This window comes from Drosophila rhopaloa, unplaced genomic scaffold (genome assembly GCF_018152115.1).
Source record: "Drosophila rhopaloa isolate 14029-0021.01 unplaced genomic scaffold, ASM1815211v1 contig_178, whole genome shotgun sequence".
Taxonomy (NCBI): Eukaryota; Metazoa; Arthropoda; class Insecta; order Diptera; family Drosophilidae; genus Drosophila; species Drosophila rhopaloa.
The window spans coordinates 8,533,645-8,558,361 of NW_025335059.1; the positions used below are offsets into that span (position 1 = coordinate 8,533,645).

General features: G+C 38.1%; 3 protein-coding genes across 3 annotated transcripts in view; 2 read left to right on the forward strand and 1 right to left on the reverse strand.

Annotated features, from left to right (window-relative positions):
• The window catches only part of LOC108050961 (cardioacceleratory peptide receptor), a 36,360-nt gene extending 18,890 nt beyond the window's left edge, over nt 1-17,470 (reverse strand). Inside the window, exons 1-2 of the mRNA XM_017132879.2 lie at nt 16,983-17,470; nt 607-942 (exon numbers count right to left, since the gene is read on the reverse strand). Of these exons, the coding sequence (XP_016988368.1) occupies nt 607-918 (312 nt within the window). The 5' untranslated portion in view covers nt 919-942; nt 16,983-17,470. The remainder of the gene's footprint in view (nt 1-606; nt 943-16,982) is intronic.
• Nucleotides 3,793-4,223, forward strand: LOC108050958. Its single transcript, XM_017132876.2, has one exon. It carries the CDS (start codon nt 3,837-3,839, stop codon nt 4,221-4,223), a length of 387 nt encoding a protein of 128 aa, XP_016988365.2. The 5' UTR covers nt 3,793-3,836.
• A 4,558-nt stretch (nt 17,471-22,028) lies between the features above and the next one.
• LOC108050966 (GATA zinc finger domain-containing protein 10) lies at nt 22,029-24,656 on the forward strand. The gene is made up of 3 exons (XM_017132884.1): nt 22,029-23,135; nt 23,420-23,543; nt 23,599-24,656. The coding sequence occupies exons 1-3, from the start codon at nt 22,185-22,187 to the stop codon at nt 24,390-24,392; spliced, it is 1,869 nt and encodes a 622-aa protein (XP_016988373.1). The 5' UTR covers nt 22,029-22,184; the 3' UTR covers nt 24,393-24,656.
• Nucleotides 24,657-24,717: the final 61 nt, after the last annotated feature.

A 24,717-nucleotide genomic window follows, 5' to 3' on the forward strand; every position in this document is an offset into this window, starting at 1 on the left:
ATGGATAAGTGGCCAGTATTCTTCCTGTTTTTTCGCACCCACCTCATAAAAGTAAATCGAATTGAAATTGTTTATTGTTGATTTCATTGGAAGTAAACTTGCTCATGGTGTGAAAATATATATTTCTTAAAAATAAGGAAACATTTATTGGTCCATTTCTTCAAAAAATTTTGTATTTCATTTAAAATACAGTCGAACTGCCCTAACTAGTCAGTAGAATGTAGAAGTTGTAGGTTAAATCAAATCATTCTTATAACATCTTCTTCTGATGATGAAATTCTGCATCGGTAAAACCAATACAAAAATTATTTTTATTAAAAAAGAAAACAAAATATTTTTTTACATATTCAGCTACCTACGACATCATTCTACTGAATAAATTATTTTAATTCGAATTTAAAAGCGTAACCGACGAATGAAATCTCTCCCCACAAACGTGGGATGAATTTAGATACTTGAATATTCAGTTCGGCATAAAAATTGTATTATAAATTGCCACTTATTGTGGCACTGTTCAAATGCCAAATTCAAAATCGCAACGTGCAGCTGAGTCTTATAAATAAATTAGTTTGTTTGCGAATATTCTCGCTGTTTTTCAGCACCCACCTCAAAAAAGAAGAACGAATTTAATTTATCAACTTCGCTGGTCGTGGAGTTGCCCAATCCTTCCTCTAGCGTCAGGTTCATTGTGTCCGATGCTGTCGTTGTTTGCGCCAGCATCACGTGTGATAGCGCAGGTGAGAAATATGTCAGATTAACTGCCGCCATGTCGGTGGGTGCCAAGGACGCACCGTCTACGTCCTCCTCGCTGGCATTGAACGACCTTTCCGCGGAGGTGGCAACTGCCATCTCCGAGGATTCCGGATCGGAGGCCAGCGTGTCGTAGAGCGAGCTATCGAATAGCCTTAAGTGTAGCATGATTGCGCCTCAGTCTGGCATTGTCTGAAATAAGGGAAAATTAACAGCGAAAATTAAAAGAGTGCTTAAAAGTATATATCTTAAAATATATGACCTGAGCCCAAGGGCTCTGTGCAAATGCTTAAAAACTCATAAATCCCAAACGAAAAGCTGCGTAATAAATGCTTTAAGTACTTTGCCAGCAAAATGCAGAAATATTTGCTTCAGTTAACATGGCTTTTGTGTGTAAATTTCGGTACCCAGCAGGTGCTGGATTGTTGGCCTGTTATTAATATCGCGCATACGCCGGGGGTGACTTTGAGATGGGGTTTTGCTTAATGGCAAGCAACTTGATTCCTTCCAAATTAGTTATGGCTTGTAAGATAACACCAATGAAATGATACTGTTAGAAATTATCTTAACGTTTATTGCTGCTTCCCGGATGTGGAATTACTTTTAAGCACTCCATTAATAATACTGCCTTTGTAGGTTGCAGAAATCCTCCGAATATGTACATAATCTCTCAAGATTATGTTTAAAAGGTCTCTATTGTATTTTTTTAATGTAATTATTTAAAATGCGTATTTTTTCAAAATACTAGGGTTTTATTTGTGTTGCTTGATAAAGTTATAAGTTTTCATATCTTTAATTATCCCCAATTATTAATTTTTAATTTTATTCCATCTGTTTTGGTGTTTGGATAACAATCTTTATTGAAAGACACAAATATAGTTATTAAAAAGTATTGATTTAAAAAAAAACTAGACAATGCTTGAGAGCTGTATTTTTCAGGATCAAATTTAATAAATGCCGGTTACAATCTGTAATTTTCCTTAATTACAATAAAATACTCTCTCTGGACTCAGTGATTTGGAATAATTTATGACACCAAGGCCGTGTCAAGTGATGCCACGAACGTGTCCCTAATTGAATGGAAGAACGAAGCACATGACTTGACCCTTTGGACAGGAACTCGAACAATTAGCAGCCAACAATAGACATTTAAGCCCCAAATGGCAGTGTCACGTTGCCGGTGGCAGACAAAGGAGCTGCTGAACTTTGATGTGGCCTCTCGGAAATTTATGCATTCATATGTGCCTGCGTCTGGGATCCATCTGTCCATGTTCGTTGCTCCTTGGTTGCAAGTTTAAATTGATTAGCCGCAACTTTGCGGGCGGCCCTCGAATGACGTGCCCGAAATTCGCAAATAAATTCTCCTTTAAAATGCGAAAAACTTTTGTTCGCCGCAGCCAGGTATTTGGCCCACTAATGCGAACACGCAACTATTTGGCCAATGATTTATATTAAAAACACCCGTCTGGGTCGTCTGTTTTCTCATCTGACACATTCAATTTGGTCGAGCGCAGCTGCTCAGCGGGATAGTTGCCATTTTCCAGGGGCTCTAGAGGGGAAGGAAGATGAGCGGCACCACATGTCGCCGTTTTGGCATTTTGCTAACTTATCTTTAGGCAGTGAGGAGGGTGTTGTAATATTTCAACAAATTTCATTTGAAGCGGTTTAATACTTTGAGGTGAAATCGCTTGTTAATTGAGAACGAAAGTAATTTTTACATCTTTTACAACTTCAACCAATACCTACAAACGGTTGAAATAGTTATAACAATTTAAGTACGCGGATAATTAGTAGCATGGTAATAAACATGTAAAGAACTTGGTTATATTGGCATTTTACATAAAGAATTAAATTTTTTTTAAATTTGTTTAGAAGTTAGTTTAATAAGACTTAAATATATAAACACTATTTTTAAAGTTTTTATTTTTCTAATCTTATTTATGAAATGTGTCAATAATTAAATAACAAAAAAATCTGGCTTAGTTTTTCCAAAAATGTTTACAAATGTTTAAAGCTTACTTTTTATATAACGTTTAATCCCCTAAAATTTTTTCACAAAACTTGTCTTAATCTGTAACTAATGAAACTTACGCAAGTTTCTTCCACGATTACAAAAATGCAATCTCAATTTAAACTCGTTGATGGCCAGTGAAAAAGCCCCTTAAGCTAAGTCTTTTATGTTTAATATTTATATATGTAAATAGCTCAAGGAGCTTTGAAGTATTTTGACTGGCGAATCAACCCATTTGAACCTTGCATAAGTTCGCCTTAGAATTAAAGTTCTTGGCTGCTGTTAATGCGCATTGAATTTGCATGCAAAATAGCCAGAAAAGTGTCTAGTCTGTAGGACACCTCACTCTAGTCTTAAATCTGAGGTCTTGGCATTATATTTGCCTTTGCGTTGGCGGAGAAAAGGATAGCGAAAGCTGAATTTGATTGACATATTTTGAGTAAGCTGTCTGTTGAGCCAACACTTTTCTTGGCGCCCGAATTGACTTAAGATACTGCCATTGGCATCTTTTGTCGGAATTGGCGCTAAAGCCGTCGAGCTGCATTGAATTTGATTGTGAAAATCAGAGAAGCGTTCAAGAGGATTGCGAAATAACGACAGCGAGTTGATCAACAATGAAGCCGATTAAGGTCTACTGTGAAAAGAGAGCAGTTTAAAAGACACATTCGTGAAGGTGATATTCTGATTATCTTCAGTACAATTTTTGTTACGAAAAAAATACAATTGTGCTTAAGGTGGAAATGTAATCAACACTATGTTCATATACAAATTTAAAAACAAATTTATTAGCGGTGCTACATTTTTTGAAATATATTAATAAATATATATATATATCACTCTTCGAAAGAATGTTCATACAAACATGAGAGAAAATTCCGCTGCAGGCAGCAATGTTGGAAGTAGAAACTTTAAATAGTTGGCAACTTTGTTCTGTTTAAAGCAAATAGGTTCTCCTAGAAATGGTATAAATATTTATACTTACAAGGGTCACACCAGGAGAATGACTGGCATCGTTTGTCAAAAGTCAAAAGCTGGTGTCTCAACTCTAGTCCCTTTAAATTACTGGATAGTAAGCATGAGTCAATCGCCTCGCAAAGGGCCATTTTTTACCCTAACCTTGCGGACTCCCAAATTCCGACCTAAAGTCCCGGAACCAAAATCATCTCCGGACTACGTGGTGAGCTCCAAGATCGAGGCAACGCGTGGAAAACTGCTTCGTCTGCTGGGACGCTTGGAGAAAGTGGACTCTATCATCGAGGAGTCCAGCCAGAGGCGTAATCCCTTCCAGCCTGTGGCACCGATGGCGGTGGCTTATGAGGATATCGAGAGCCAGATGAAGGACGGCATCCAGGGATGGTCCGACTATGACTACGACAAGAGTGATGACCTTCCCAACCTGGAGGAAGCTCAAAAGGATCTGAAGGACCTGAACATGGGCGAACTGGAACCGGAACAGGAATAGAAACCCAAAGCTTATTATTTTCTAATCAATTTTACCAGAAAACAATTGTTTCAACCTTTAAATGAATTAATATTAAACGCGAACTTATATTTGAGCAAGAAAATTATATTGTTAAGCAATAATACCAGCTTGAATGTAATTGTAATTCAAAAATATTTAAATTTTTATTTCAGATGTTTAAAAGGGGAAACAGAAGAAGATATTCTAAAAACTGTATACTAAAATAAATATTTTGTTTTTGTTGCCTTTAGAAAAATTTTACAAGTTTTAGTTCCAAGCTAAATGCACTTATCTTAAAATGACGGCGTATTTCATTAATGGATTACAGGATTCAATGTTAAACCTTTAGAGTCGCAAAATTGAGTTACGAACTCAGATTGGTATCTTTCAGTTAAATGCTATCTGTGTCTAGCAAATCCCAGTTGCCAACTTGGCAAAGGGCTTTCTTTTGTTTGCTGCACTTTGTTTAGGCGAACTCTGTGCATCGTTGCGTATGAGTCATAAAAGTCGAAAGCATCTGGCTTTTGTTCTTTCCGAGCCACTTGCAGCAAATTTATGTTATGTTGTTGCTCTGTTTTGGACGGCATTATATAAACCATTACACTGTCTGCTCCGGAGTCACTTTCGCTGTTCTCTTTGACAATTGGCCAGCATTTATAGTCCTGGGAATAGGAAAATGGCGTCGTCATGCTGCCTCAAAATGAAAAATTGATTTCACAGCGAAAAATATGGCAGCGACAAAGCGTAAGCGGCACAAACTTTATTATGTCAGTTCGTCCCGGCTAGTGAAACAAGGTCCACCCCAAGATTCCATCTTGGCCATTTTTTCCATTTTTCCGCCTTATGTTTATGGCTTGGACGATGCACGCGGTGCCATTCCGCGTATGCACTGGCAGTTCATGGCAATCAGCGTCATAACGACCAAAGTTTAGTATTTCATTTCAATTTTATGGAGCGTGACGCGTGCACAATGGATAATTGCCAGCGCGATTGAGTTGAGAGAAATGGAGGAGAGGATTATGTTCATTATTCCTGCGAGTTTTTCACATTCGATACTTTGATTGCTCCAACAGCAGACTAATTGACAATTCGACAAAATCGATGCCGAAAAGCACCGTTCCGTTCAGACGGTGAAAATCCACTTAAGACGCCCCAGTCTTTTAAGTAGCCACTAAATTTAAATCTAAATGACAGACATAGTCGCACGTCGTGCTGGAAAACAGACCCCGAAACACACGCAAATTCGAATTGGTAGCCGAAACTGGATATTAAGGCTCGTTTGTTTGTCTCAAAATATTTTCCACCCGTGTTTCGTTTTGTTTTCCCCAAATTGTAAATAGTCGGGGCGAACAAATTGAAAAGTTGCAGCCAGCAAGAAAGTGGGAAACGGTGAGTGTGTGTCTACAACTTGGAATGGTCCCCGTTGGCCAAAATGCCGACTCGTCTTTTCAACGTGGCTGCCAAGATACTGTGGCCTGTTACATAAATTCGGGTCTAAAATTAAATAAAGTGCTTAAAGGGTTTCCATTTGCTAACAAACTTTGCTCTAACGAAATAGTCTAGACCAAGTTGACATTTTTTTTTCATTAATTTTTGAACCTATTGAAATATTAATGTTAAAGATTCAATAATAAATAAAGTAAAGTTAGCCTATTATACATACCATTTTTTATTCACAGACATTTCGTAAAATTAAATTTGGTTTTATAAACTCCTAATTTATATGTTGATTTCAAATAAATTTTGTTTTTAAAATTCTTAAGTATTAGTAGGTATTAGTAAAGGTAGCTTTCCACTTTAAACGATACATTCCTTGATATAGAATAAATAATTGACGTTCCAATTTGACTTTATTAAATAATTATCAACAATCACGTAGCTTCTACATAAAAATTTAATTTTGTTTTGCCCTTAAAGATTCACCACAGTGCCACACAGCGGCGCTGTGCCATTGAATGGCATTTTATTTTATTATTTCACACAGCATGCTCGCTGGCTGCTTGTGTATTTATATTCAAATTTGTAGCACCTGTAAAACAGTTTGCAAAACAATGAAGACGCCGCCAGACGAAAGTGAGGGAATGTCAGCTGGTGCCCCATCAACCTTTTCCATTTCCACTTGGCCATTTGGCCAAAAGTTAGACAAATGTATGTAAATGGAAAATGTGTTGGGCGAAATTGCGTCAAAACATTTGCCACACGAGATTAAGATGCCCTGTTTCATGATATGTTTAAAGTTTTAAGTTTGACTTTCTTATCGGCCAACCAGCGCCCAGACATTATGAATGAAATCGGGGTGCAGAACTTGACGGGCGCGTGCTGAGCTAAAGTCTAAAGCCATAGACATGAGTTTGCTCTTGCCTGGCAATCAGACGAAATAAAAGCTAAAAAATACGTATACGACGCGTTGCCTTGACACCTGACGTGGGCAGCTGAGCTTCATTTTGCTGCCATCTATATTTAAGCAGGGACCCGAGAGACAAAACAATACCCATTTATTATGAGCTTGTACAATAATTTATAAATACTTTTAACCCCGTCTATCTGTCTGTCTGTCAAGTTTCCCGAATGTGCAAACACACTTAGGTGTTTGATTGATATTTGGCAAGAAAAGTGTGAAAACCGATATCTACATTATCTGTTGGCTTGTCTGCCAAAGGAGTTTCCCCTTTCTTTACCTTTGTGTCCAGCAAGGGGTGTGAGTAAAAACACGGTCATAAATCGGCAAAATAATTAATTTGAATGAAGTAAATACCGAGTGCCGTGTGACGAGGGATGGTTAAGTCTATTAAGTCAATTATAAATAAATTATGCTGCCTTCAGCTCCTGCTGGTCCAGAGAAACCCGCTGATACCTGCGCAAAAGTAATCGCCAAAGTGGCTGGAGGGTGTTAATTAGCCGTGAGGGGAGAAATGGGGAAGAAACTCCGGAGCTCTGTTGGGAAATTATTATTATTTATGCGTATTCCGGGTATGCACTGCAAGTAATTGTTTCACCTTGTGAATGAGTTGTGTGGGTGTAATAATAAATATCCATTTCGCACGGCCACCAAGCCATTCCAAAGGACTAACCTCAACGCATTCGGAATTCGCAAATATTCAACAGTTAAATCACTTAGCTGATGGCTTCCACTAGTTAGCTAATGAAAACCAAAATCCACGAACGCTTAACCACAGCCCTCCAGAGGCTGTCTCTTTTACTCACTCTCTATACTCTTCTCTCATCAGTCATCAGGCGTATATATAGTATAGAACATGAAGAGTGAGCTATATGCGCTATGGGTATAAATTATGCAGGGCACATACATCGCTAACTGTTGTGAGAGCAACGCGTTCTGTGTTAAGTAGAATTTTGAACTTGACTTAATTAGACGCAAATGCAGAAATAGAAAACGCCACAACCGCAACCCCCATGCGAATTCGAAAACGAAGGCAGTGTTGCCAAGTCTGGGTTGGCAACCAGCTAAAAGGGCTTTTAATAAATAACATATTTATATTGAGGTTTTTAGGTATTTTTTGATTGGTTTTCAGTTTATTGCGGAATTTATCAAGGTACACCCAATTTTTATATCAAAGGCTTCGTGCATGTTTTTTCATATTTACGATTTTTAAATTGAGTTTTAAGTCACTGACAATAAAGCATCAACATTTTTAAACTTGTTTATTCATTTTTACCTAGAACTCTTTATAGTAATTTTTATTCAATTTAAGTACATTTTTACTTTATAGTAATTTTCTTTTTTTTATATGTATTGTCTAGGTTCAATGGTTACTTTTGCGTCACAGTGCCAGAAGGCATAATAAAGTTCGAATTGAGTTTCTATGGCCATGGTAAGCCTATTTGTGAGATTATCTATAAGTAAGAAAACCAATTTCAAAGTGGGAAAAATAAATTTCAAATTCCAAAACTCGGGTTTTATGACCGCAGTAAGCTTATTTTGAAGATTATCTACAAGGATAAAAATACAAATTTCAAAACCGCCCTCCGCAAATATACACTTTTTGAATTGGAGCCTGCCTCTAATATTCGTATACCAAATTCGGTGGCAGGAAAAAATGCAAATTCAAGTTTATAGTTTCCCCACAAAGTATCAGGACCAATCTAGGGGCTCACAAAAAAGGACTTTGCTTCTAGGGAGTCCCTGGAAAAGAGCCAAGTAAGCAGCTCCACTCGACAGTGAGTCCTTCGTTTGCGGCTTGACTGTGAATGCTGAGAGGAAAGCGCGTGTCATGGTGTCCTGAGCTGGATGCTTCGATGCCTATTGCCCCTAAAGGCCGTCGCTCGTTAATTAATCAAAATACTGTAGCTGCTGTCAGCGGGATTGCCTCGCCCTCTTTTTGGCCTGGTCAACGAACCTGCCGTTGGAAATCTGTCGCTTCGTGCGTATTTGCAAGCAATTAAATTCTCTCGCGAATATTTAATTAAAAGCTGAATAATGCAGCAAGTGTTGCGGCCAGGAAGTGTCCAAAAGTCATAGAGCAGCGGCTATGAAAACCAATTACGAGTAAATAAAACTTGCAGACAAACGTATCCAACAGAAATGGAAAATTTGTGCAAGGGGAAATCAAAGTGGGCACGAGGCCAGATGAGCAAATAAGTCAGCGGCAGACAAGTCAACGGGCGGGCCAAAGTCTCAATTTTTGTTGGCCAAAGCAGAAAGATTGACACCTACAACACCGATTTCAATCAGCTGCCACACGTGGGCCACCGGGCTGCCCCCAGTAATTATTGGAGCGCCGCGAGGGGTGCGGCCCCAAATACAGAACGACTGAACTTGCAAATCAGAAAGCGCCAAAACTTAAAGACAACTCATCGCGTCATTTTTTTTTTTGGCTACACGGCAAGAAACCAAGAGCTTGTGCTTTATTGCTGAGTACGGTCTTACACAATTTAATTGGTTGGAAAAGTTGAATAGTCCTTGTTGTATTCGTAGGAATGTGCTTGATGAAAGTCATCATTCAAATTTTCACTCCACAAAATTTCATGAATACAATATTTTATTGCTTTGTTTTAGGTCATTAGTTTCATTGTCTTTGAATGCTATGTAATTTCTGTAATTGTGTAAACATTAAAGAGTATGACTACAAATTTTGTCTGAGTTCTTGTACGAGGTATACAAGCATTTTTGCCTCTTTTGATTCCACATTATTAGTTTTTTGTATTTTGTACTAAATTTTTAAATATTAAGTGGTAATGTTAACTGTTTCCATTAGAAATTTGATTCCTAAATGAAGCTGCAATTTTTTTTTCAGTGTATGTTTTGTTTTCGTTGGGGATTTCTGGAAATGCTGTCAATCACGGGCGGTTAATGGTAGGCGGCCAGGTCGCAGACATATCACAAATCGCTCGAGTGTAAAATAATTTGTCTCGATTCCCTTCTGCCTGAATAAAATCAATAAACGCCGCCCCGCAGACCGCCGCCAATCACCGTTCGGCAAGATGCTGCAAATGCCATTTTCGGCAATCACCGAATAGAAGTCCTGGGCTCTCTCATTAGAGCAAGCACCTGGCAATGTCAGGTGAGTGGAGCGCCTCAACATCTCAGCACTTTTGGCACCTTAGCCCCCAAATGCCGCATAATTGCGAAGACTTCTAGGTCTCGAAAATCTAGAGAATGGCACTTCTAATGCCTGGCACGTACGCGCCGAAGACTGCAAAAGCTGCTTACTCCTTTCATCCGTTTGTCCTGCCCTCCTGCCCTCCTCACCTGCGATTTTGCATTGGAAGCCAGGTGTCTCACCTTTGATTGCAGCACTTTGTCCGCACACACAATCAACCAGATGTAAATACAATTGTGCGATAAACGTGCATGTCTTTTGCAATGTTGGTTTTAAGTACCTCTTGAAAATTTTAACTTTAGACCTCAAAATGTTGATACTTTCCTCTATTTTTAATCAAGTGGTTGCACAACATTTTAGAAATTCAAAAATAAAATTGAAAGTTCAACAAATGCGAAATCCAACCCATTAAAAAGCACTTTAAAAAAGCATTACTTAAATGGAAAACATTTGGTACTATAAAAGCTATATTAAATTGGTTTATTTTTTTTATATCATATAAAAATTTCTAAAAATATTATTTTTATTAGATACATTTTCTTATTCTTATCTTCTATTTTCAATTTTCTTTTATTTGTCTATATTAGGCGTTCCAATATAAATCGATTTTCCATTTTCCCGTTTCTGGCAAACTAATAAACCCATCAAAGTCCATCTGTCATGTGCACATAAACATAAAGTGTGATTCGCATTTGACTCAGAAATCGTCACTAAAATGAATCACGTAATACGTGATATTTATAGACTATTCTCGGTTCAATATTTGGATTACATACAGAGACAATAAAGTGAATAATAAAAACCATCAAACAAAATCACCCATGCAGGCGTGGAAATTGCGTTTCCGGATTCGAAATACCTTACAGCTGTGGATTATTAAGAAAAGTTTGGTTTTTTACGGAGATTCTGTTAAAGTATAAGAAGTTGAAGGAACTTCGAGTGATGTTTCAATCTCACTTCCTGCTCCTGAAATCCTTTCACTAGCACTCTTATTCACTCATAATTCATAAGTCACTCCCTTGTCAATCTTTCCTATCGATTAGCGTCAGAGATTGAAGCTTATGCATTCAGTCAGCTGCACAAACTCTTGAAGGGCACTCACCCCCAGCAGAACATCACTTTCTCCCCCATTTTACAAGTCGGGAAAAGTTTTTGCATTTAAATAAGTTACAGAAAAGTTTTCTTGTGTGCTCGATTTCTGATATTCTGTGTCAGAAATTGAAACACTGTGTGCGTGTGTGAATAACACCATAAATTATATGGGTGTCCAAGTGCCGATGTTCAGCTAAAGTTTCAATCAAAAATGCAAACAAATTCGTTTTGCAGAGTTGCCGGGAACTATCTATGAATGACATTCTATCTGCAAATTAATTTTTGTCAAAATTACGACGAAAACACGATGCTCTGGGCGCTTTATCTATTGTTTGCTATTTTTGGCACGTTGCGTGGGGTGGATTTCAATTTTGGTTAGGACACCCACGCTCCGAAAAACAGAAAACAAAGTGCTGGTAACATCATTTTTATGACCAGCTGTTGGTATTGTTCTGTTTTGGTTCCATTCCTATTGTTGTCAAAGTCCCGGGAACCTACTGCCAGATGTTCAACCTGTTTACATGTGTCTGCCTTATCGCTTATCACCCCCTTTTTTGGCCTGTCCGAGTAAAAGCCTAATTAGACAGCTGGTCGCACCGATAAGAGAACATCGATAAATTTGGCCTTGGCCTATCTGAGATTTATGTGACATTTTAGCGTGGATTTGTGGTTAAAGTTTCTGCGGGCTGGTAAGAAAATATAAGCCTGAAAAATTTGTCTCGATTAAGATAATGAGGTATGAAAGTCCTTAGCTAATTCTATCTTAGTCTGGTTATCTTTTGTTTTACTACTTAAATGCGTATTTAAATAATTATTAATATGTCTGGTTATTTTCCATATAATGATCAGTTAGTACGGAATTGAATAAGAGCCGTTTAATATAACCTACACGCATAATTCGAAAAAATGCAAAGTGTCGTTTCACATTCGCCTGTAGATTACTCTTAATAAATGTTATCTAATTACAATGAGTAGTGGAAATGATAGCACCAATTGGTTTTGTATTTAATTTCTGGATAATGCTTCGTCGACTCTGACTTTTAAACCAAAGTTAAAATTAAGTACTACTTATGAACAAAGTTTTTTATCGAATGTATATAAATTTATCAAAGCACTTCAAAAAACATAATATGATAACTACTTGTTATACTACTTATTGTATATATTTAACCACTTAAATTTATTTTTCCACAGGGCTTTTCATTCTGGCAAAAATTTAAAATATATGTATGTGTTTTAAGTATACTGAAACATAATCAGATTGTACTGCTGCTTTAAGAGTCGTCGAGATTATAAATGGCGAAGCAATAACAGTTAAAAATTATTGAAGTGTCAGGCGCAGCGATTTATGCATAATTGCATGGCCAATAAAACGAATGAAATCCCCGTTAAAATGTCAGCAACGATTATTGGCCTCCAGTCCCTTGGATAATTAAGCAGATTGAGTGCTTGAATTAAAAGAAAATTGTTATGTTAAAGCCTTTGGCTGACGTTAAAAGGCGGAGCCGACACATCATTAAAAATGTGGGTAACCGTGCACGTAAAAACAGGGAGTACGAGAAGGACCGACAGCTCAGACAATCGTCCCAACTGGAATATGGACAGACTGGCTGTCAGCACATTAAAGGTAATCACAATATTTATGTGCGTTTAACGAGACACTCCGTAGGCGAAATTGTTGAAACAAATCATTGACAGCTGGCACAGCAGCCACACATTTGCGGTGGTCTTCTATGTATTTTTGGAACTTTTTTGCCGCCATGTTTTAAGACATTTGCTTTCTTGTTTTTTCCTTTTATTGCTGAGGACTTTACCACAATAAATCAGATCTTTTTTCTGCTTAAATTCAATCTCCCTAGAGTCAAAACGTAGGCACATTAAGTTGACAAATAATGGCAGCCATAACAAATTGGATGTGAATTGTGCAAATTATTTCTTGGAATTTTTTATTAAATTCGGATTGGCGCTTAAATATGTTTAAATATTTTCATGATTTTACATGGCAGCTATTTTATAACAAGCAAAAATGTTGTCCTAATCTGGTACATTTTTTTTATGGGGCAATTTGTATTTAAATGCTGGCTATTGTTGCAAAGCAATTAGCAATTAACAGACACATGCTTTTTGTTTTGGATCTTGCTGATAAATGTTCATGAAAATTGCCATTTTGTGCGGTTTGGTGTGAGTTTGCAGTTTCAAATAAAGTGGGCACGAAAATTTCCTGCAAAAAAGGTCCGATTGTGATATATTTAAAATAATGTAAATCATTCCTTCTAACGAACTTTGAGTCTTAGCATTGTGACCCAATTTCTCAAACGATTTAACTTGAATAAATAAATTAGCTACATTTATTTGCATTCGGGTGAGCAGAACAACGAAAAATAATGTACAAGATTCAATTAGGCATATTGGAGTGGCAACAAATCAGTGGCACATTCAGCTGGAGATGATAAACTTTGGGCGGAAGTTTCCGGCACCAGTGCAGCATACGAAAATAAATTCGTGGGTGAAATGGAAAAATCGAGGAGAAGTGATAGACAGTCTATCTGCGTATCTTTATTGCAATCATCTATGTGTGTTTTGCTAAGAAACGTGGGCGTATAATAGACAACTTCCTGTTATTGCCAGCCCATCCCATGTCAGCCTCTCCCTATTTTCCGAGCCATCGGCATGTAAAATTTGTGGAGTGTAAAGTAACCCCGAAAGTCGACAAATCAATGGTGAAGTTTCCAATTTTATGGGGTCCTCTTTTATGTCTGTGATACACGTAAAGTTGCGATTAGCCTGGAGTTCACTGGTGAATGGATACAAATAAATTGAAGGCTTTTTTTTTGCTTGATAAGGACGTGACGAATGGGAAGTATTTGGCCCTTTTCAAATTTGAATCTTGATGATTTCTTTTCAAGTAAGTAGTGTCTGTCTTTAATACAAATTTAATTTTACTTCAAGTAAAAAATTAAGAAAAATAAGTATACTAATACATTTATGCTTAAAAAAGTTAATATTAATGATTTTAAAAACTAAAAAGTATATATTAAAAAGTGTTATACAATTTTATTAATTCTTAACTTTTAAAAAATTTCTACGAAAATATTAAAAGAGTTATTCTATAAAACTTTGATACCTTCCCCAAAAAGGAAAATCCAAAAAAATTCTCTTTGTTTCTACGTGTTGATGTATGAAGTATGCATAAGCAGCTGCTAAAGTACAAATATAAAACCGAGAATATCATAATCAATGCATCAAAAATGTCAGTCGCTGGGAATTGAAACAAACCAAAGCTACAAATGCGATTTGCAATTTTACACGCACGTATCTCTCTGCAAATATGTATCTTGGGGATGGGATGGCGTTGGATGGGACTGGGCAAATAGCGCTCATACGTGATATGGCTGGCACTTCCATTGCATACATCTGGGCTAGCTGTCTTGAGTCGGATCGCCCCAGCTCCTCCTTTGCCTAATGTTTTTGACGTAAATGGGTTGGGTTGCAAGTGAATATGGTCGTTTGGGATCTGAAGGGGATTTCTAGTTCAGTTCACACCACAGCTTACAAGGAGTTCCTAAAGTCGAGAAAGCTTCAAACTTTAACTGTCACATTCGCACACGAAAAATAATAACGGAAATATATAAAAACAAATTGGTATTTTTTTTGTTAGTAATACCTCTAAAATTTTTGAATAAAAAACAAGAGAGAACGCTATAGTCGGGTCCCCGACTATCAGATACCCGTTACTCAGGTAAAGGGAGTGCGAGGGAGATGGAGATAGAAACTTTGATCACGCATAACTTTTTAACGAATGGTCCGATTTCCAAACTTTCTTCTACATTTCGATAGGTATTGATAAACACAATAAAACTGCATTTTTACTTTTCCGAAATATTTAAATTTTTAAAATCGTATCTAAGCGATTGTGGGCGTTAAAGGGGGCGTGGCACCGTTTTGAAACAAACTTGCGCTGCGTAGGAACTCCTAGAATCTGCATGCAAAATGCCAATCTTCTAGCTTTTATAGTTTCCGAGATCTCAGCGTTCATACGGACGGAGCGGACAGACGGACATGGCTATATCGACTCGGCTAGTGACCCTGATCAAGAATATATATACTTTATAGGGTCGGAAACGCTTCCTTCTAGCTGTTACATACTTTTGCACGAATACAATATACCCTTTTACTCTACGAGTAACGGGTATAAAGATACTTTATTTAAAATGAATGCTAATAATATTTTGTATATATGCAAAAGTTATTGGGGGATAAAAAGTTTGGGGAATATACGAAGAAATAAAAAGCCAATATGGAATCAATTTTTCTGTGTGCAGTGTTATATATGCGCATTTTCCGGGCCTATTAATGCCACACAAGGACATGATTAGCCGAGGTCCAAACTTATAAGCTCGTAAAGTGTGTAAAAGGAGAGCCCGCATATGTTGGACGGATTGCATGTCAACGCTTGGCCACGGCCAAGTCAACAACTTCATAAATATGTCGAGCATGTGTAGCTCGGATGACTGCCCCCAACTTTCGGAAACTTCTCCTCCTCGGATGGAAGAACCCTCTGGCAGAGATTTGTGCCACATCATCGCTCCTAGCTGACCATTTTTACGCTTCCGTCTAACAACAAAATGGCATTAAACGCAGATCAATCACAATCAACACCGCTGACCCATATATCCACAGAAAGATACATGACTTGTGGTTGTGAGCGGGGAAGGTGATTGATTTAAGTCGGGGATAGAGTTGTCCTTATGTATACATGAGTGTTGACTGCTACATAAGTTAACTGAATTTCCACTGATGGTTTCCCTCCTTTTTTTTTGGTTTGCAAGGTTTCCTATTTACTCGTCCTTTTGTATTCTTTGTGCCTCGCTATTTTGGCAACTTCCGCACTTGGTAGCACAACAAATGAAACTTAAGTTTTTCTTCGCCAACAAGAGCACTTGTTCAACTTTATCTTGCCTCAATTTCGCTATTAATTGGCAAACACCATTGAAGCCGCGTTTCTGCAAAAGACCATCGTGGTTTTTGTGGGTTTCCCCAGAAGAATTCTTTAGTGGTAGTGCAACCGCCACTTTGAAACAAATTGTCAACTATAAATTCCGAACTTAATTTAATTTTATGCCAAAGTTACTGGACTTATTCATCCAAATCGGTCTGGCTTACACTTGAAAGCTCACAACTGAAGTTGAGGTCTATTCAGGTTGAGGTACATTTATTTGAACAGCTTGCCGACATTTTCGGTAATTTAAATGGGTCAAAACGAAGCCGACAAAATTATTTTTCTATTTATACTTATTATTATTTTCCTCAAAAGAACTTTTGTGAAATTAATGGAGTGTTTTATCTTGCCACACCTTACTCTACAATTCAAGTTCCCCTCTTTTGTCATTTGTCAAATAATTAAATCTATGTAAGCTTGGCTTTTACTGAATTAGTTGCTTGACCTTTTCTGTATTTAATTAATGTGAACTGGCATTTGCAAAAACCTAATAATATTAGGTATAAATTAAATTAAAAGTTTCAAAAAAATGTCTCATAATATAATTTTATTTAATTATATTTAATAAATTTTCTTTCGTAAAAACATGATAAGCCATGTTTTTGTTTATTACTAAATAATAAAGTCAATTTCTAGTACTAAAATTCACCTGACAAATTTCTTCATTTAATTAAATATCTGTTTGAAATTGTAATTAAATTTAATAACCCTGTCAAATTATAAATATTTAATTAACTACAAACAAGTCTAATTAAGTGTTACAACTATATGAAATGTTCATGACAGCATTGCTATTAATTCCTAATGAAATTCCTACCACTCTTTCAATCAATTAGCTAGTACTAAAATAAAATGTACAATTTTGTGAAATCGAGTTGCAATCCTGGTGTAACATGCATAATTGAGTCGGAGTCGCAGAATGGATTTTCATTTCCAGGCGAGCAAAATAATTGCTGAGCTTAGCATGATTTCGCATTCAAATGTTAAGATTAATCACTGTCAACTAAATGCGAACGAATATATAAATTGAATAGATACTTAAGCGCTAAGAGGGAGACATGTTGTCCAAGGCATGGCGCTTAGTAATTGCGCAATCGCAGCGATACTCACCCAAACTACTTGCCGTGGCATGAATTGCAATTGCAATTCCAATTGAATATTGTGCACTCGAAATGGAAATCGAAATTACACTTCGAATTCAAATTGGAATTGAGTTCGGTGTTAAAAAAGTGTTAAACAAGCGGCACTGCCAATTGACCAGCAATTTCACTGGAGGCGATTGACTTCGATGAGTTTCGTTTAGTCAGGTTATCTTGTCTTACAAGTGTCTTGAAAATGCACGCACAACGTCTGGATTTATATGCCAAATTAATTGTTAGCCTTTTTTCTTATGCACCTTTTTATTTATTTTTTTTTTGTGGTAAATAATGTTTTATTGTTTTTTTTTTATCGGGCACTCAACTCTTTTAGTTGACCATTTTTACGAACTTCCCTACGGAATTTGTATTTTTGGCCACACAGCGTTAAGAAATTTCGCGTCTGGTTCAAACAAAATTTCGCATTGAACTGAATTTCTGTGTGTGGCATCGTCGTGCGGATTTTCCTGTTTGGGCTGCTGCTGCTGCTGCTTCTGATGTTGCTGCCGTTGCTGGCTGTTGCTGCTGGCGATGGTGTTGCTGGTGTGCCGACACAACGGCAACACGAAGGCACACGACAACTAACCTGCCGCCTGCTGCCTGATTTCACCCCACATTTAAGTCAGCCGGCTAAAGAAGCCGACAACTGAACAACCAAACAGCTGTTCTTTGTTTATGTTGCCGAACTCGTTTTTGGTCGGAAAGGCTGTCAACATGCTGCAGATATTATTGACCATGTTGCTGCTGCACTTGACCATTCCATGCGGATGTGCACCCAAAGTGTTTCGAGTGTTCAGTTAATATTTATAGCCAATTAATTATTGCTGGCTAGCCAGCTTCAAGGGGGTAAAATAGTATGTGCACCAGCAACATGTTGCTGTCGGCTAACAAGAGCTTATTATTGCACAACATTAAGTGAGCCAAGAGCTTTCTTATCGAGCTGTGATTATTTTATTTTGTTTAACTAATAGGACTTTTTGTTATGAGAAAAACTGAGCATCACAAATTTAATTAGTGCTTTAATTTCATCAACCAATTTTTTTGCTGTTCCAGGAAATACAAAAAATTAAGATGACATTCAACCACAACATTTAATTTACCTGGAAAACAAGTTCCTTCCACGTCGAAAATATTAAATATATATTAAAGGTAAAAAGAAATACCAAACTTACAAACAATTTATGTAAATTCTTTCAAGCTGCAAAATCATATTCCTATATTTATGTATGTACAAAACCTACCTCATAAAAGTATTCGGACATTGCCTTGTAAATTGCACCGCCATGTTTATGACTTTAATTGATCCAACTGAAGTGAGGCAAAAAATTCTGTTGACCCAAATACCAAGAAATTGTATTTTCAATTCATTCAGATTTCTGTGTTGAGCCAAAACAAAAGTAGGAACACGTACCCTACTGATCTTCTGTGCGTTTAAAAAATGAGCAACATAAAGAAATGCTCCGTTCAGAATTCGTGACAAAAAGCCATCAAAATTCAGAAAACAATCATCAACAATCAAAGTCGAGTCAGAGCAATTTTTTATTAAAAAGCCGAAACAAAACAAAGCGACAGCAGCTGCATTTATGAGAACGCAAGTGAGAGACCCGATTCGAATCGCGAAATTTGTTGGAAACTTTGGCAGCATCGCATAAATAAGCAAATTTATTTGTATGATATCTGTAGCGGCAATTTATATCGTTGTAGCATTTATTTATTATGAACATTTTGTCATAAAGCACACGGCTCAGTAAGAGTGAGAACGGGAGGAAATTCTCGCTCGTCATGTTCATCTGTCAGCGGGAGTGCTTTAAAATAAATAAACAACAATAAATAGCTCTTAAATTATGCAAATAAATAGGCGTAAAAATATTCACTCGCCGGCCTTATTAATATATGTATTATATGTATTTTTCATTATTAATATACAGATCCATAAACAAGAACAACGAAGAATCAGGATAATAGCGATTATAGGATGCTCTTCATGGGAGCTACATAAAGAAATTAAACTTTTTTTGTATAATTAATTTATTTTATAGGGATTATTCTTTTGACATGTCCAGATAAACACAAACTTTATACAGTTTGGTTTGACTCAAAATTATTCACCAAGGAAACTGCTTAGTTCAAAAGAAAAACAAGAAAGGAAAGCTAACTTCGGGCGGAGCCGAAGTTGATATACCCTTGCAGAATATTCTGTAAATTATATTCTCCAAAACCGGATCGGTTATTCATATGATGCATTCATAATACTCATAAAAAATCCCAACTTCCTAACTTTAAAAACACCAAAGTTATGTCATTTCCAATCGTTCAGTTATATGGCAGCTATAGGATATAGTCGGCCGATCCTTATGAAATTTGGCAGGTCGGATTGATTGGCCAAAAATAAAACCCATAGATAATCCCAACTTCCTAACTTTGCAAACACCAACGTTATGGCATTTCCGATCAATCAGTTATATGGCGGCTAAAGGATATAGTCAGCCGATCCGTATGAAATTTGGTAGGTCAGACTGATCGGAGAAAAATAAAACCCATAGAAAATCCCAACTTCCTAACTTTAAAAATATCAAAGTTATGGCATTTCCGATCGTTCAGTTATATGGCAGCTATATGATATAGTGGCCCGATCCGGCTCGTTTCGACTTATATACTACCTGCAATAGAAAGACAACTTTTGGGAAAGTTTCAAGCAGATAGCTTTAAAACTGAGGGACTAGTTTGCGTAGAAACGGACGGACGGACAGACGGACATGGCTAGATCGACTCTCCTGGTGATGCTGATCAAGAATATATATACTTTATAGGGTCGGAAATGTCTCCTTCACTGCGTTGCAAACTTTTGACTGAAATTATAATACCCTCTGCAAGGGTATAAAAAATGAAATTCCTCACCCATCTACCAAAAATAGAAATCTAAAATCGTGCAAGTGACGTATTTTGGGTGGGAGGTCGCAAAGTCTCCGAAAAGTCTTGAAGACCTAGCTGACAGCCGACAAATTTATGCCTCTGTCAAATGTTGCAATGCTTACTTGCCTTTTAATTGGCCCGGCCTGCAATTAAAAATTAAAAAATTTCTTATATCAAGTGGCTTATGAACGCTTAACAATCTGCTGCTGAACGACTTGTGGTCGAAATTCGGATGATTTATTTGCGCCGCGGGCCAAACTTTTTTGGGTGATAAATTTCTTGGAAAAGTCTCTGTCTTAAGCTGGTCTAATGCCGTGGTCCATCAAAATTTATCGTTCCGCATAATGCTAATGACTAATATTCACTTCGAATTGCTCACGTTTTGTTTGCCTATGATGCTCATATAATTTAGTTGACATTTTGCAGCTAATCTGCCAAAAAACACTCCATAGAACAACAACAAAACCAGAGAGTTTCAGTGGAACAACTTATAATGGTGATTCTGTATTTCCATTAACCATGGCAACGTCAACGCAATTCAGATCCGACTCAAAGGCTTAGTGGCAGCTTTTCTGCGAATTTTCAACAAATAATGCCTGTTTGACCTCTCTTGTTTCCTCCAATGTTGCAATATTTATGTGCTGCATATGAAGGGAAATGAAATTCAAGGCTTCAAATGCAGGCTAGGATCTTAAATTATAGTCGGCTGTCGTCGGCCTTTCATGGTTCATTTATATTTATGACTAGAATACACACAAAACGAATTAAATGAGATGTTCTTGAGGTTGTTTAGGGAAAATGAAAATTATACCAGCAGATATCATCTCGTTCCTAATAACATTCACATGCAACAGATTGTCAACAAAATGATTTGCTGGCAGAAAGGGTAGAAGGCCTCCTGCAGTGGCCCGCAGCACACGCGTCGTATGCGCAATTTGCATAATGAGGACATGAGGAAAGGACTTGGTCTGGGTATCTTGGGTTTTCCGTTTCGAGGGCACAGTCCCCACGGATAGATGACCCAATTTTCAAGGGTCCTTCAGCACTTTATTGAGCCTGTTTCCCTTGCCTATCCATTTCGCTTTACATTCCCTTTATGTCTTAAGTGTCTGTAACCTGAGGCTAAGCTGTCTATTTTCAGCAGTCCAGACATGGCCTTAAAGCTAGTTGGATGCTTAAGGATTCAGCATGCGTGGCACGGCTGCCGAATCATTCGCCTTAGATACACTCGCCCACAGTCGCCCCAAAGCAGTTCAAAGGTAAATAATCGAATAAATATTTGTAATAATTTTTTGAACGATGAACCACTTCGAAGCGAGTAGCAAGTGGCATCCACAATCAGATGCAGCTCATTAGCATTTGATTAGGCGTCGAAGCAAGCAAATATTTCCGGCAAAGCGGACAAACATTGAACCTTTGGTCTGTGTCATTGCCATTTGCGGTTAGTTGAGCGGCAAAAGGTAAACAAATTTACGGGAAAACTCTCTCACCACCTGCGGCTTGAATAATGAAGTGAGTTGTGTTCGAGGTGTGAAAATATATTGGGTGGCAAGTCAAGCGTTGGAGTGAGTAATCAATATAAATGCGATTTTCGTTCAGAAATCTATCATTCTCAGGTTAATATACGGAACCCCCACTTTTTGAATAAGGAAGTAAATCAAATGTGTTGCTCCCAAAAATACTTATAATTTAGAGCATTCCGGTTATTTTGACAAATAAGGAAAATGGCAAAACTTTGTCAAGAACAAAACAAATATTTGTGTTTATACGTACAATATTTGCAAAAATCATGCAAAAGGCAAAATAAATGGTTAAAAACATATTTTTATACATACGATTTTAGCACTAAAACCAAAGAGCCAATGTCTCTATTGACTTTGGAATATTTTATATGAATTTAATGTTGGATCTGAAACTCCCGTTATCATTAAATTAAGATACAAAATAAACCAAAAAAATTCAACAAAAATAGCTGTTTATATAGGTTATGTTGTATTTATTGATAGACTATTGAATTATTGCTTTTTCTTTTAGAAATCTAATTACCCAGTAGGCCTCTACAATATCTTCCAACATGTTTGTATACTTTTCATTCATTTAAGCTAAGTCACCCGAAGAACATATATAAATGTAACATATTTAAAATACAGTTTATAATTTATTGTGCATTTGCGTTTATTGGTAGAACACGAGGCCAACGAAAGAAAAGAAGGATAAATTTAAAACAAATATTGTGTTTAGTGGAGAAATTGACTGCCCTTCGATGAGAATGGTGCGCCCAAGTCGTCGCAAGGGGATCGAGGAGGTGTACGGATCGAAGATGGATGCTTTGCATCCGGTGAAGTCGGTGGCGATATCGCATGCAGGTATGACCAAAACAACCACCATGCGATCTGAGAGATCGGGCCCAGGTGGTGCAGCTGGCGGAGGAGGAACCATTAGTTCCCGTCAAGCCGATGCTCGTACTCAACGCAGTTTTGTCACCGAAAACGATTACTATATTACCACCAATTTGCCACTGACGGCGGCCAATTTGCGGAATGCCTCCAACTCGATGGCGCATACATCGCCATCACTGATGATTCCCGGTCACGCCCAGCCGTCGCCCTACAACGCCATCTCCTCGAGGCGCAACAACATGGCCAACAAGGCCAGTGCTCGTCAGCCCCAGATCAACAAGATTACGCATTTTAACCTGGCCGAGGGCAAGATGAACAATAGTGTCTACAGCATGGCTAAGCCCAAAGAGGCACATCGAATGCAGCACCATGTTAAGGGCAACACCCAGAGGAGCAACTATCCCATGGATGACAATGCCGAGTTCTCCGAAAAGGAGCTTATGGTGCCCCAGCAGCAGGGAAATCAGGGAAATATGCGCCGGCACAACCAGCACTCTCATGTCCATCAGATGCAAATGCAGTTGCAAACCGGAGTGATGCAGCACCCGCCGCAGCATCAGCTCCACCAGCAGCAGATGTCCAACCACAGTCACATTAAGCAGCAACAGCAACAGCACCACCAGCAACAGCAATCCCGCCACCAACATCCGCAACCACATCCACATCCGCATCCCCATCAGAAGCACTCGCGTGGGCGGCAGCCGATTCCGACGAGCAAGGTGCACGTGAGTACCGCCGATGACGATGAAGAGAAGGACGACGATCCCGAGGAGTTCTTCGAGCTGATACGCCAGACCGTCCAGACGGCCGTAGGAGTGAGTCCTTAACATACACTTAGAGTTTATCAAAATGAAAGGCCCATATTTGATTTTAACTCCAATAGCTTTGGTTCTTGTTAGCTAGAAGTAGGTTTTAAGCAAGTCTATTCTCAGTTACAATCTTCTTTAATTAATATATAACATCTAAATTAATACTATTACTTATGTTATGATAAACGAACCAAAATTTTTAAATATTAAATTCGTAATTTTTGTTGTAAAAAGAAATAGTGAAATATTAAGAACAAGAATGACTAAAGAGCTTTCCTTTCTCCCCTTAGAACACCATATCGGATGGTCTGGTAAAAAACTTTCGGGATCTGAGCCACAAGATCGAAAGGTTTTCGAGCGAGCTGAAGAAGACGAACGAAAACCTGGACAAGCTGCAGGAACAGGTCACCAGTAGTAGGTAATTTCCTACCATTTTCTATAATTACTGAATGTCCTTAAACCCCTTCAGAGGTAATTTACTACGGCGAGGAGAACTCGCGGCACTTCCGCTACTTGTGCATGAAGTCCGAGTACGATAAAATGTTCTATCAGCACCAATCGATGATGGGTGGTAAGCCTACTCCGGAAATGATGAGTCTCTCTAAGGCTAATTTGGCAGCAGCAGCTTCAGTGAGCAAGAATCTAGGCTATAAGCCATCCCAGGGCTTTAAGCGCCCCGGTGGAAAAGGGATCAAGAATCACGGAAAAGTGCCCAGTATCACCAAGAAGGATCTCAATGAGACCCTGAAGACCACCGGGGCTTATCACAGTACCTCCAAGGCTCAGCAACAGCAGCCCAGCAATGAGCTCCGCAAATCGTCTTCGGATCACAGTTTGATGGCCAAGTCCTCGGAACAGAACATGCGCGAAGTCCTGGGCCACATACAGCGCTTCTGCACCCAGATGCAACAGAGCGAAATGGGCGGCCAGATGTCCAACGATCAGCTGCACAATCTCGAGGACATTTTGATTCCCAAGAAAATGTCCAATGGTGGACTGTGCGATACGGGAGTAAAGAATCCACGCAACATTGCGGGCTGTCAGGGTGATAAAAAGCATGATGACACGGAGGTGGAAACTCCCATAGACAGCATGGACGAGACATACACTGGTGTGGACGACTTTCAATTCTCATCGGAAATCTCGTCCTGCAGCGACGACGACGACTGTGGGCTCAAATATCCAAGTGGACCTGCCACGGCTCGTGGACCACCCAAGTCAAATCGAAGGGCGGCCAACAAGGGCGCCGGAGATGGTCAATAATGCAGAAAAACATTTTGCTAAATATTTCTTACCAGACCAGAAACATCGAACCTTTCCTCTGTAATCATCTTAATACTTGTTCAAATTCTTCTTTTGGAACACCCTAAATTTTTTCCCGATCATGTAACCCATAAAAAAATTAGCATTTAGGTTTGGACCATAAATTTAAAAAAAAAGCAAGAACGCAGTATTGCTCGTATTGTGTGTACACGTATTTATGAAATTCGTCTTGGGGATCTCCATTAAACTATGTTCTAAACTGCATCAAAGCTGTGTGTTTTTTGATTGAATATTTTTAAAAATTCTCTATTAATCGTCAAAAATA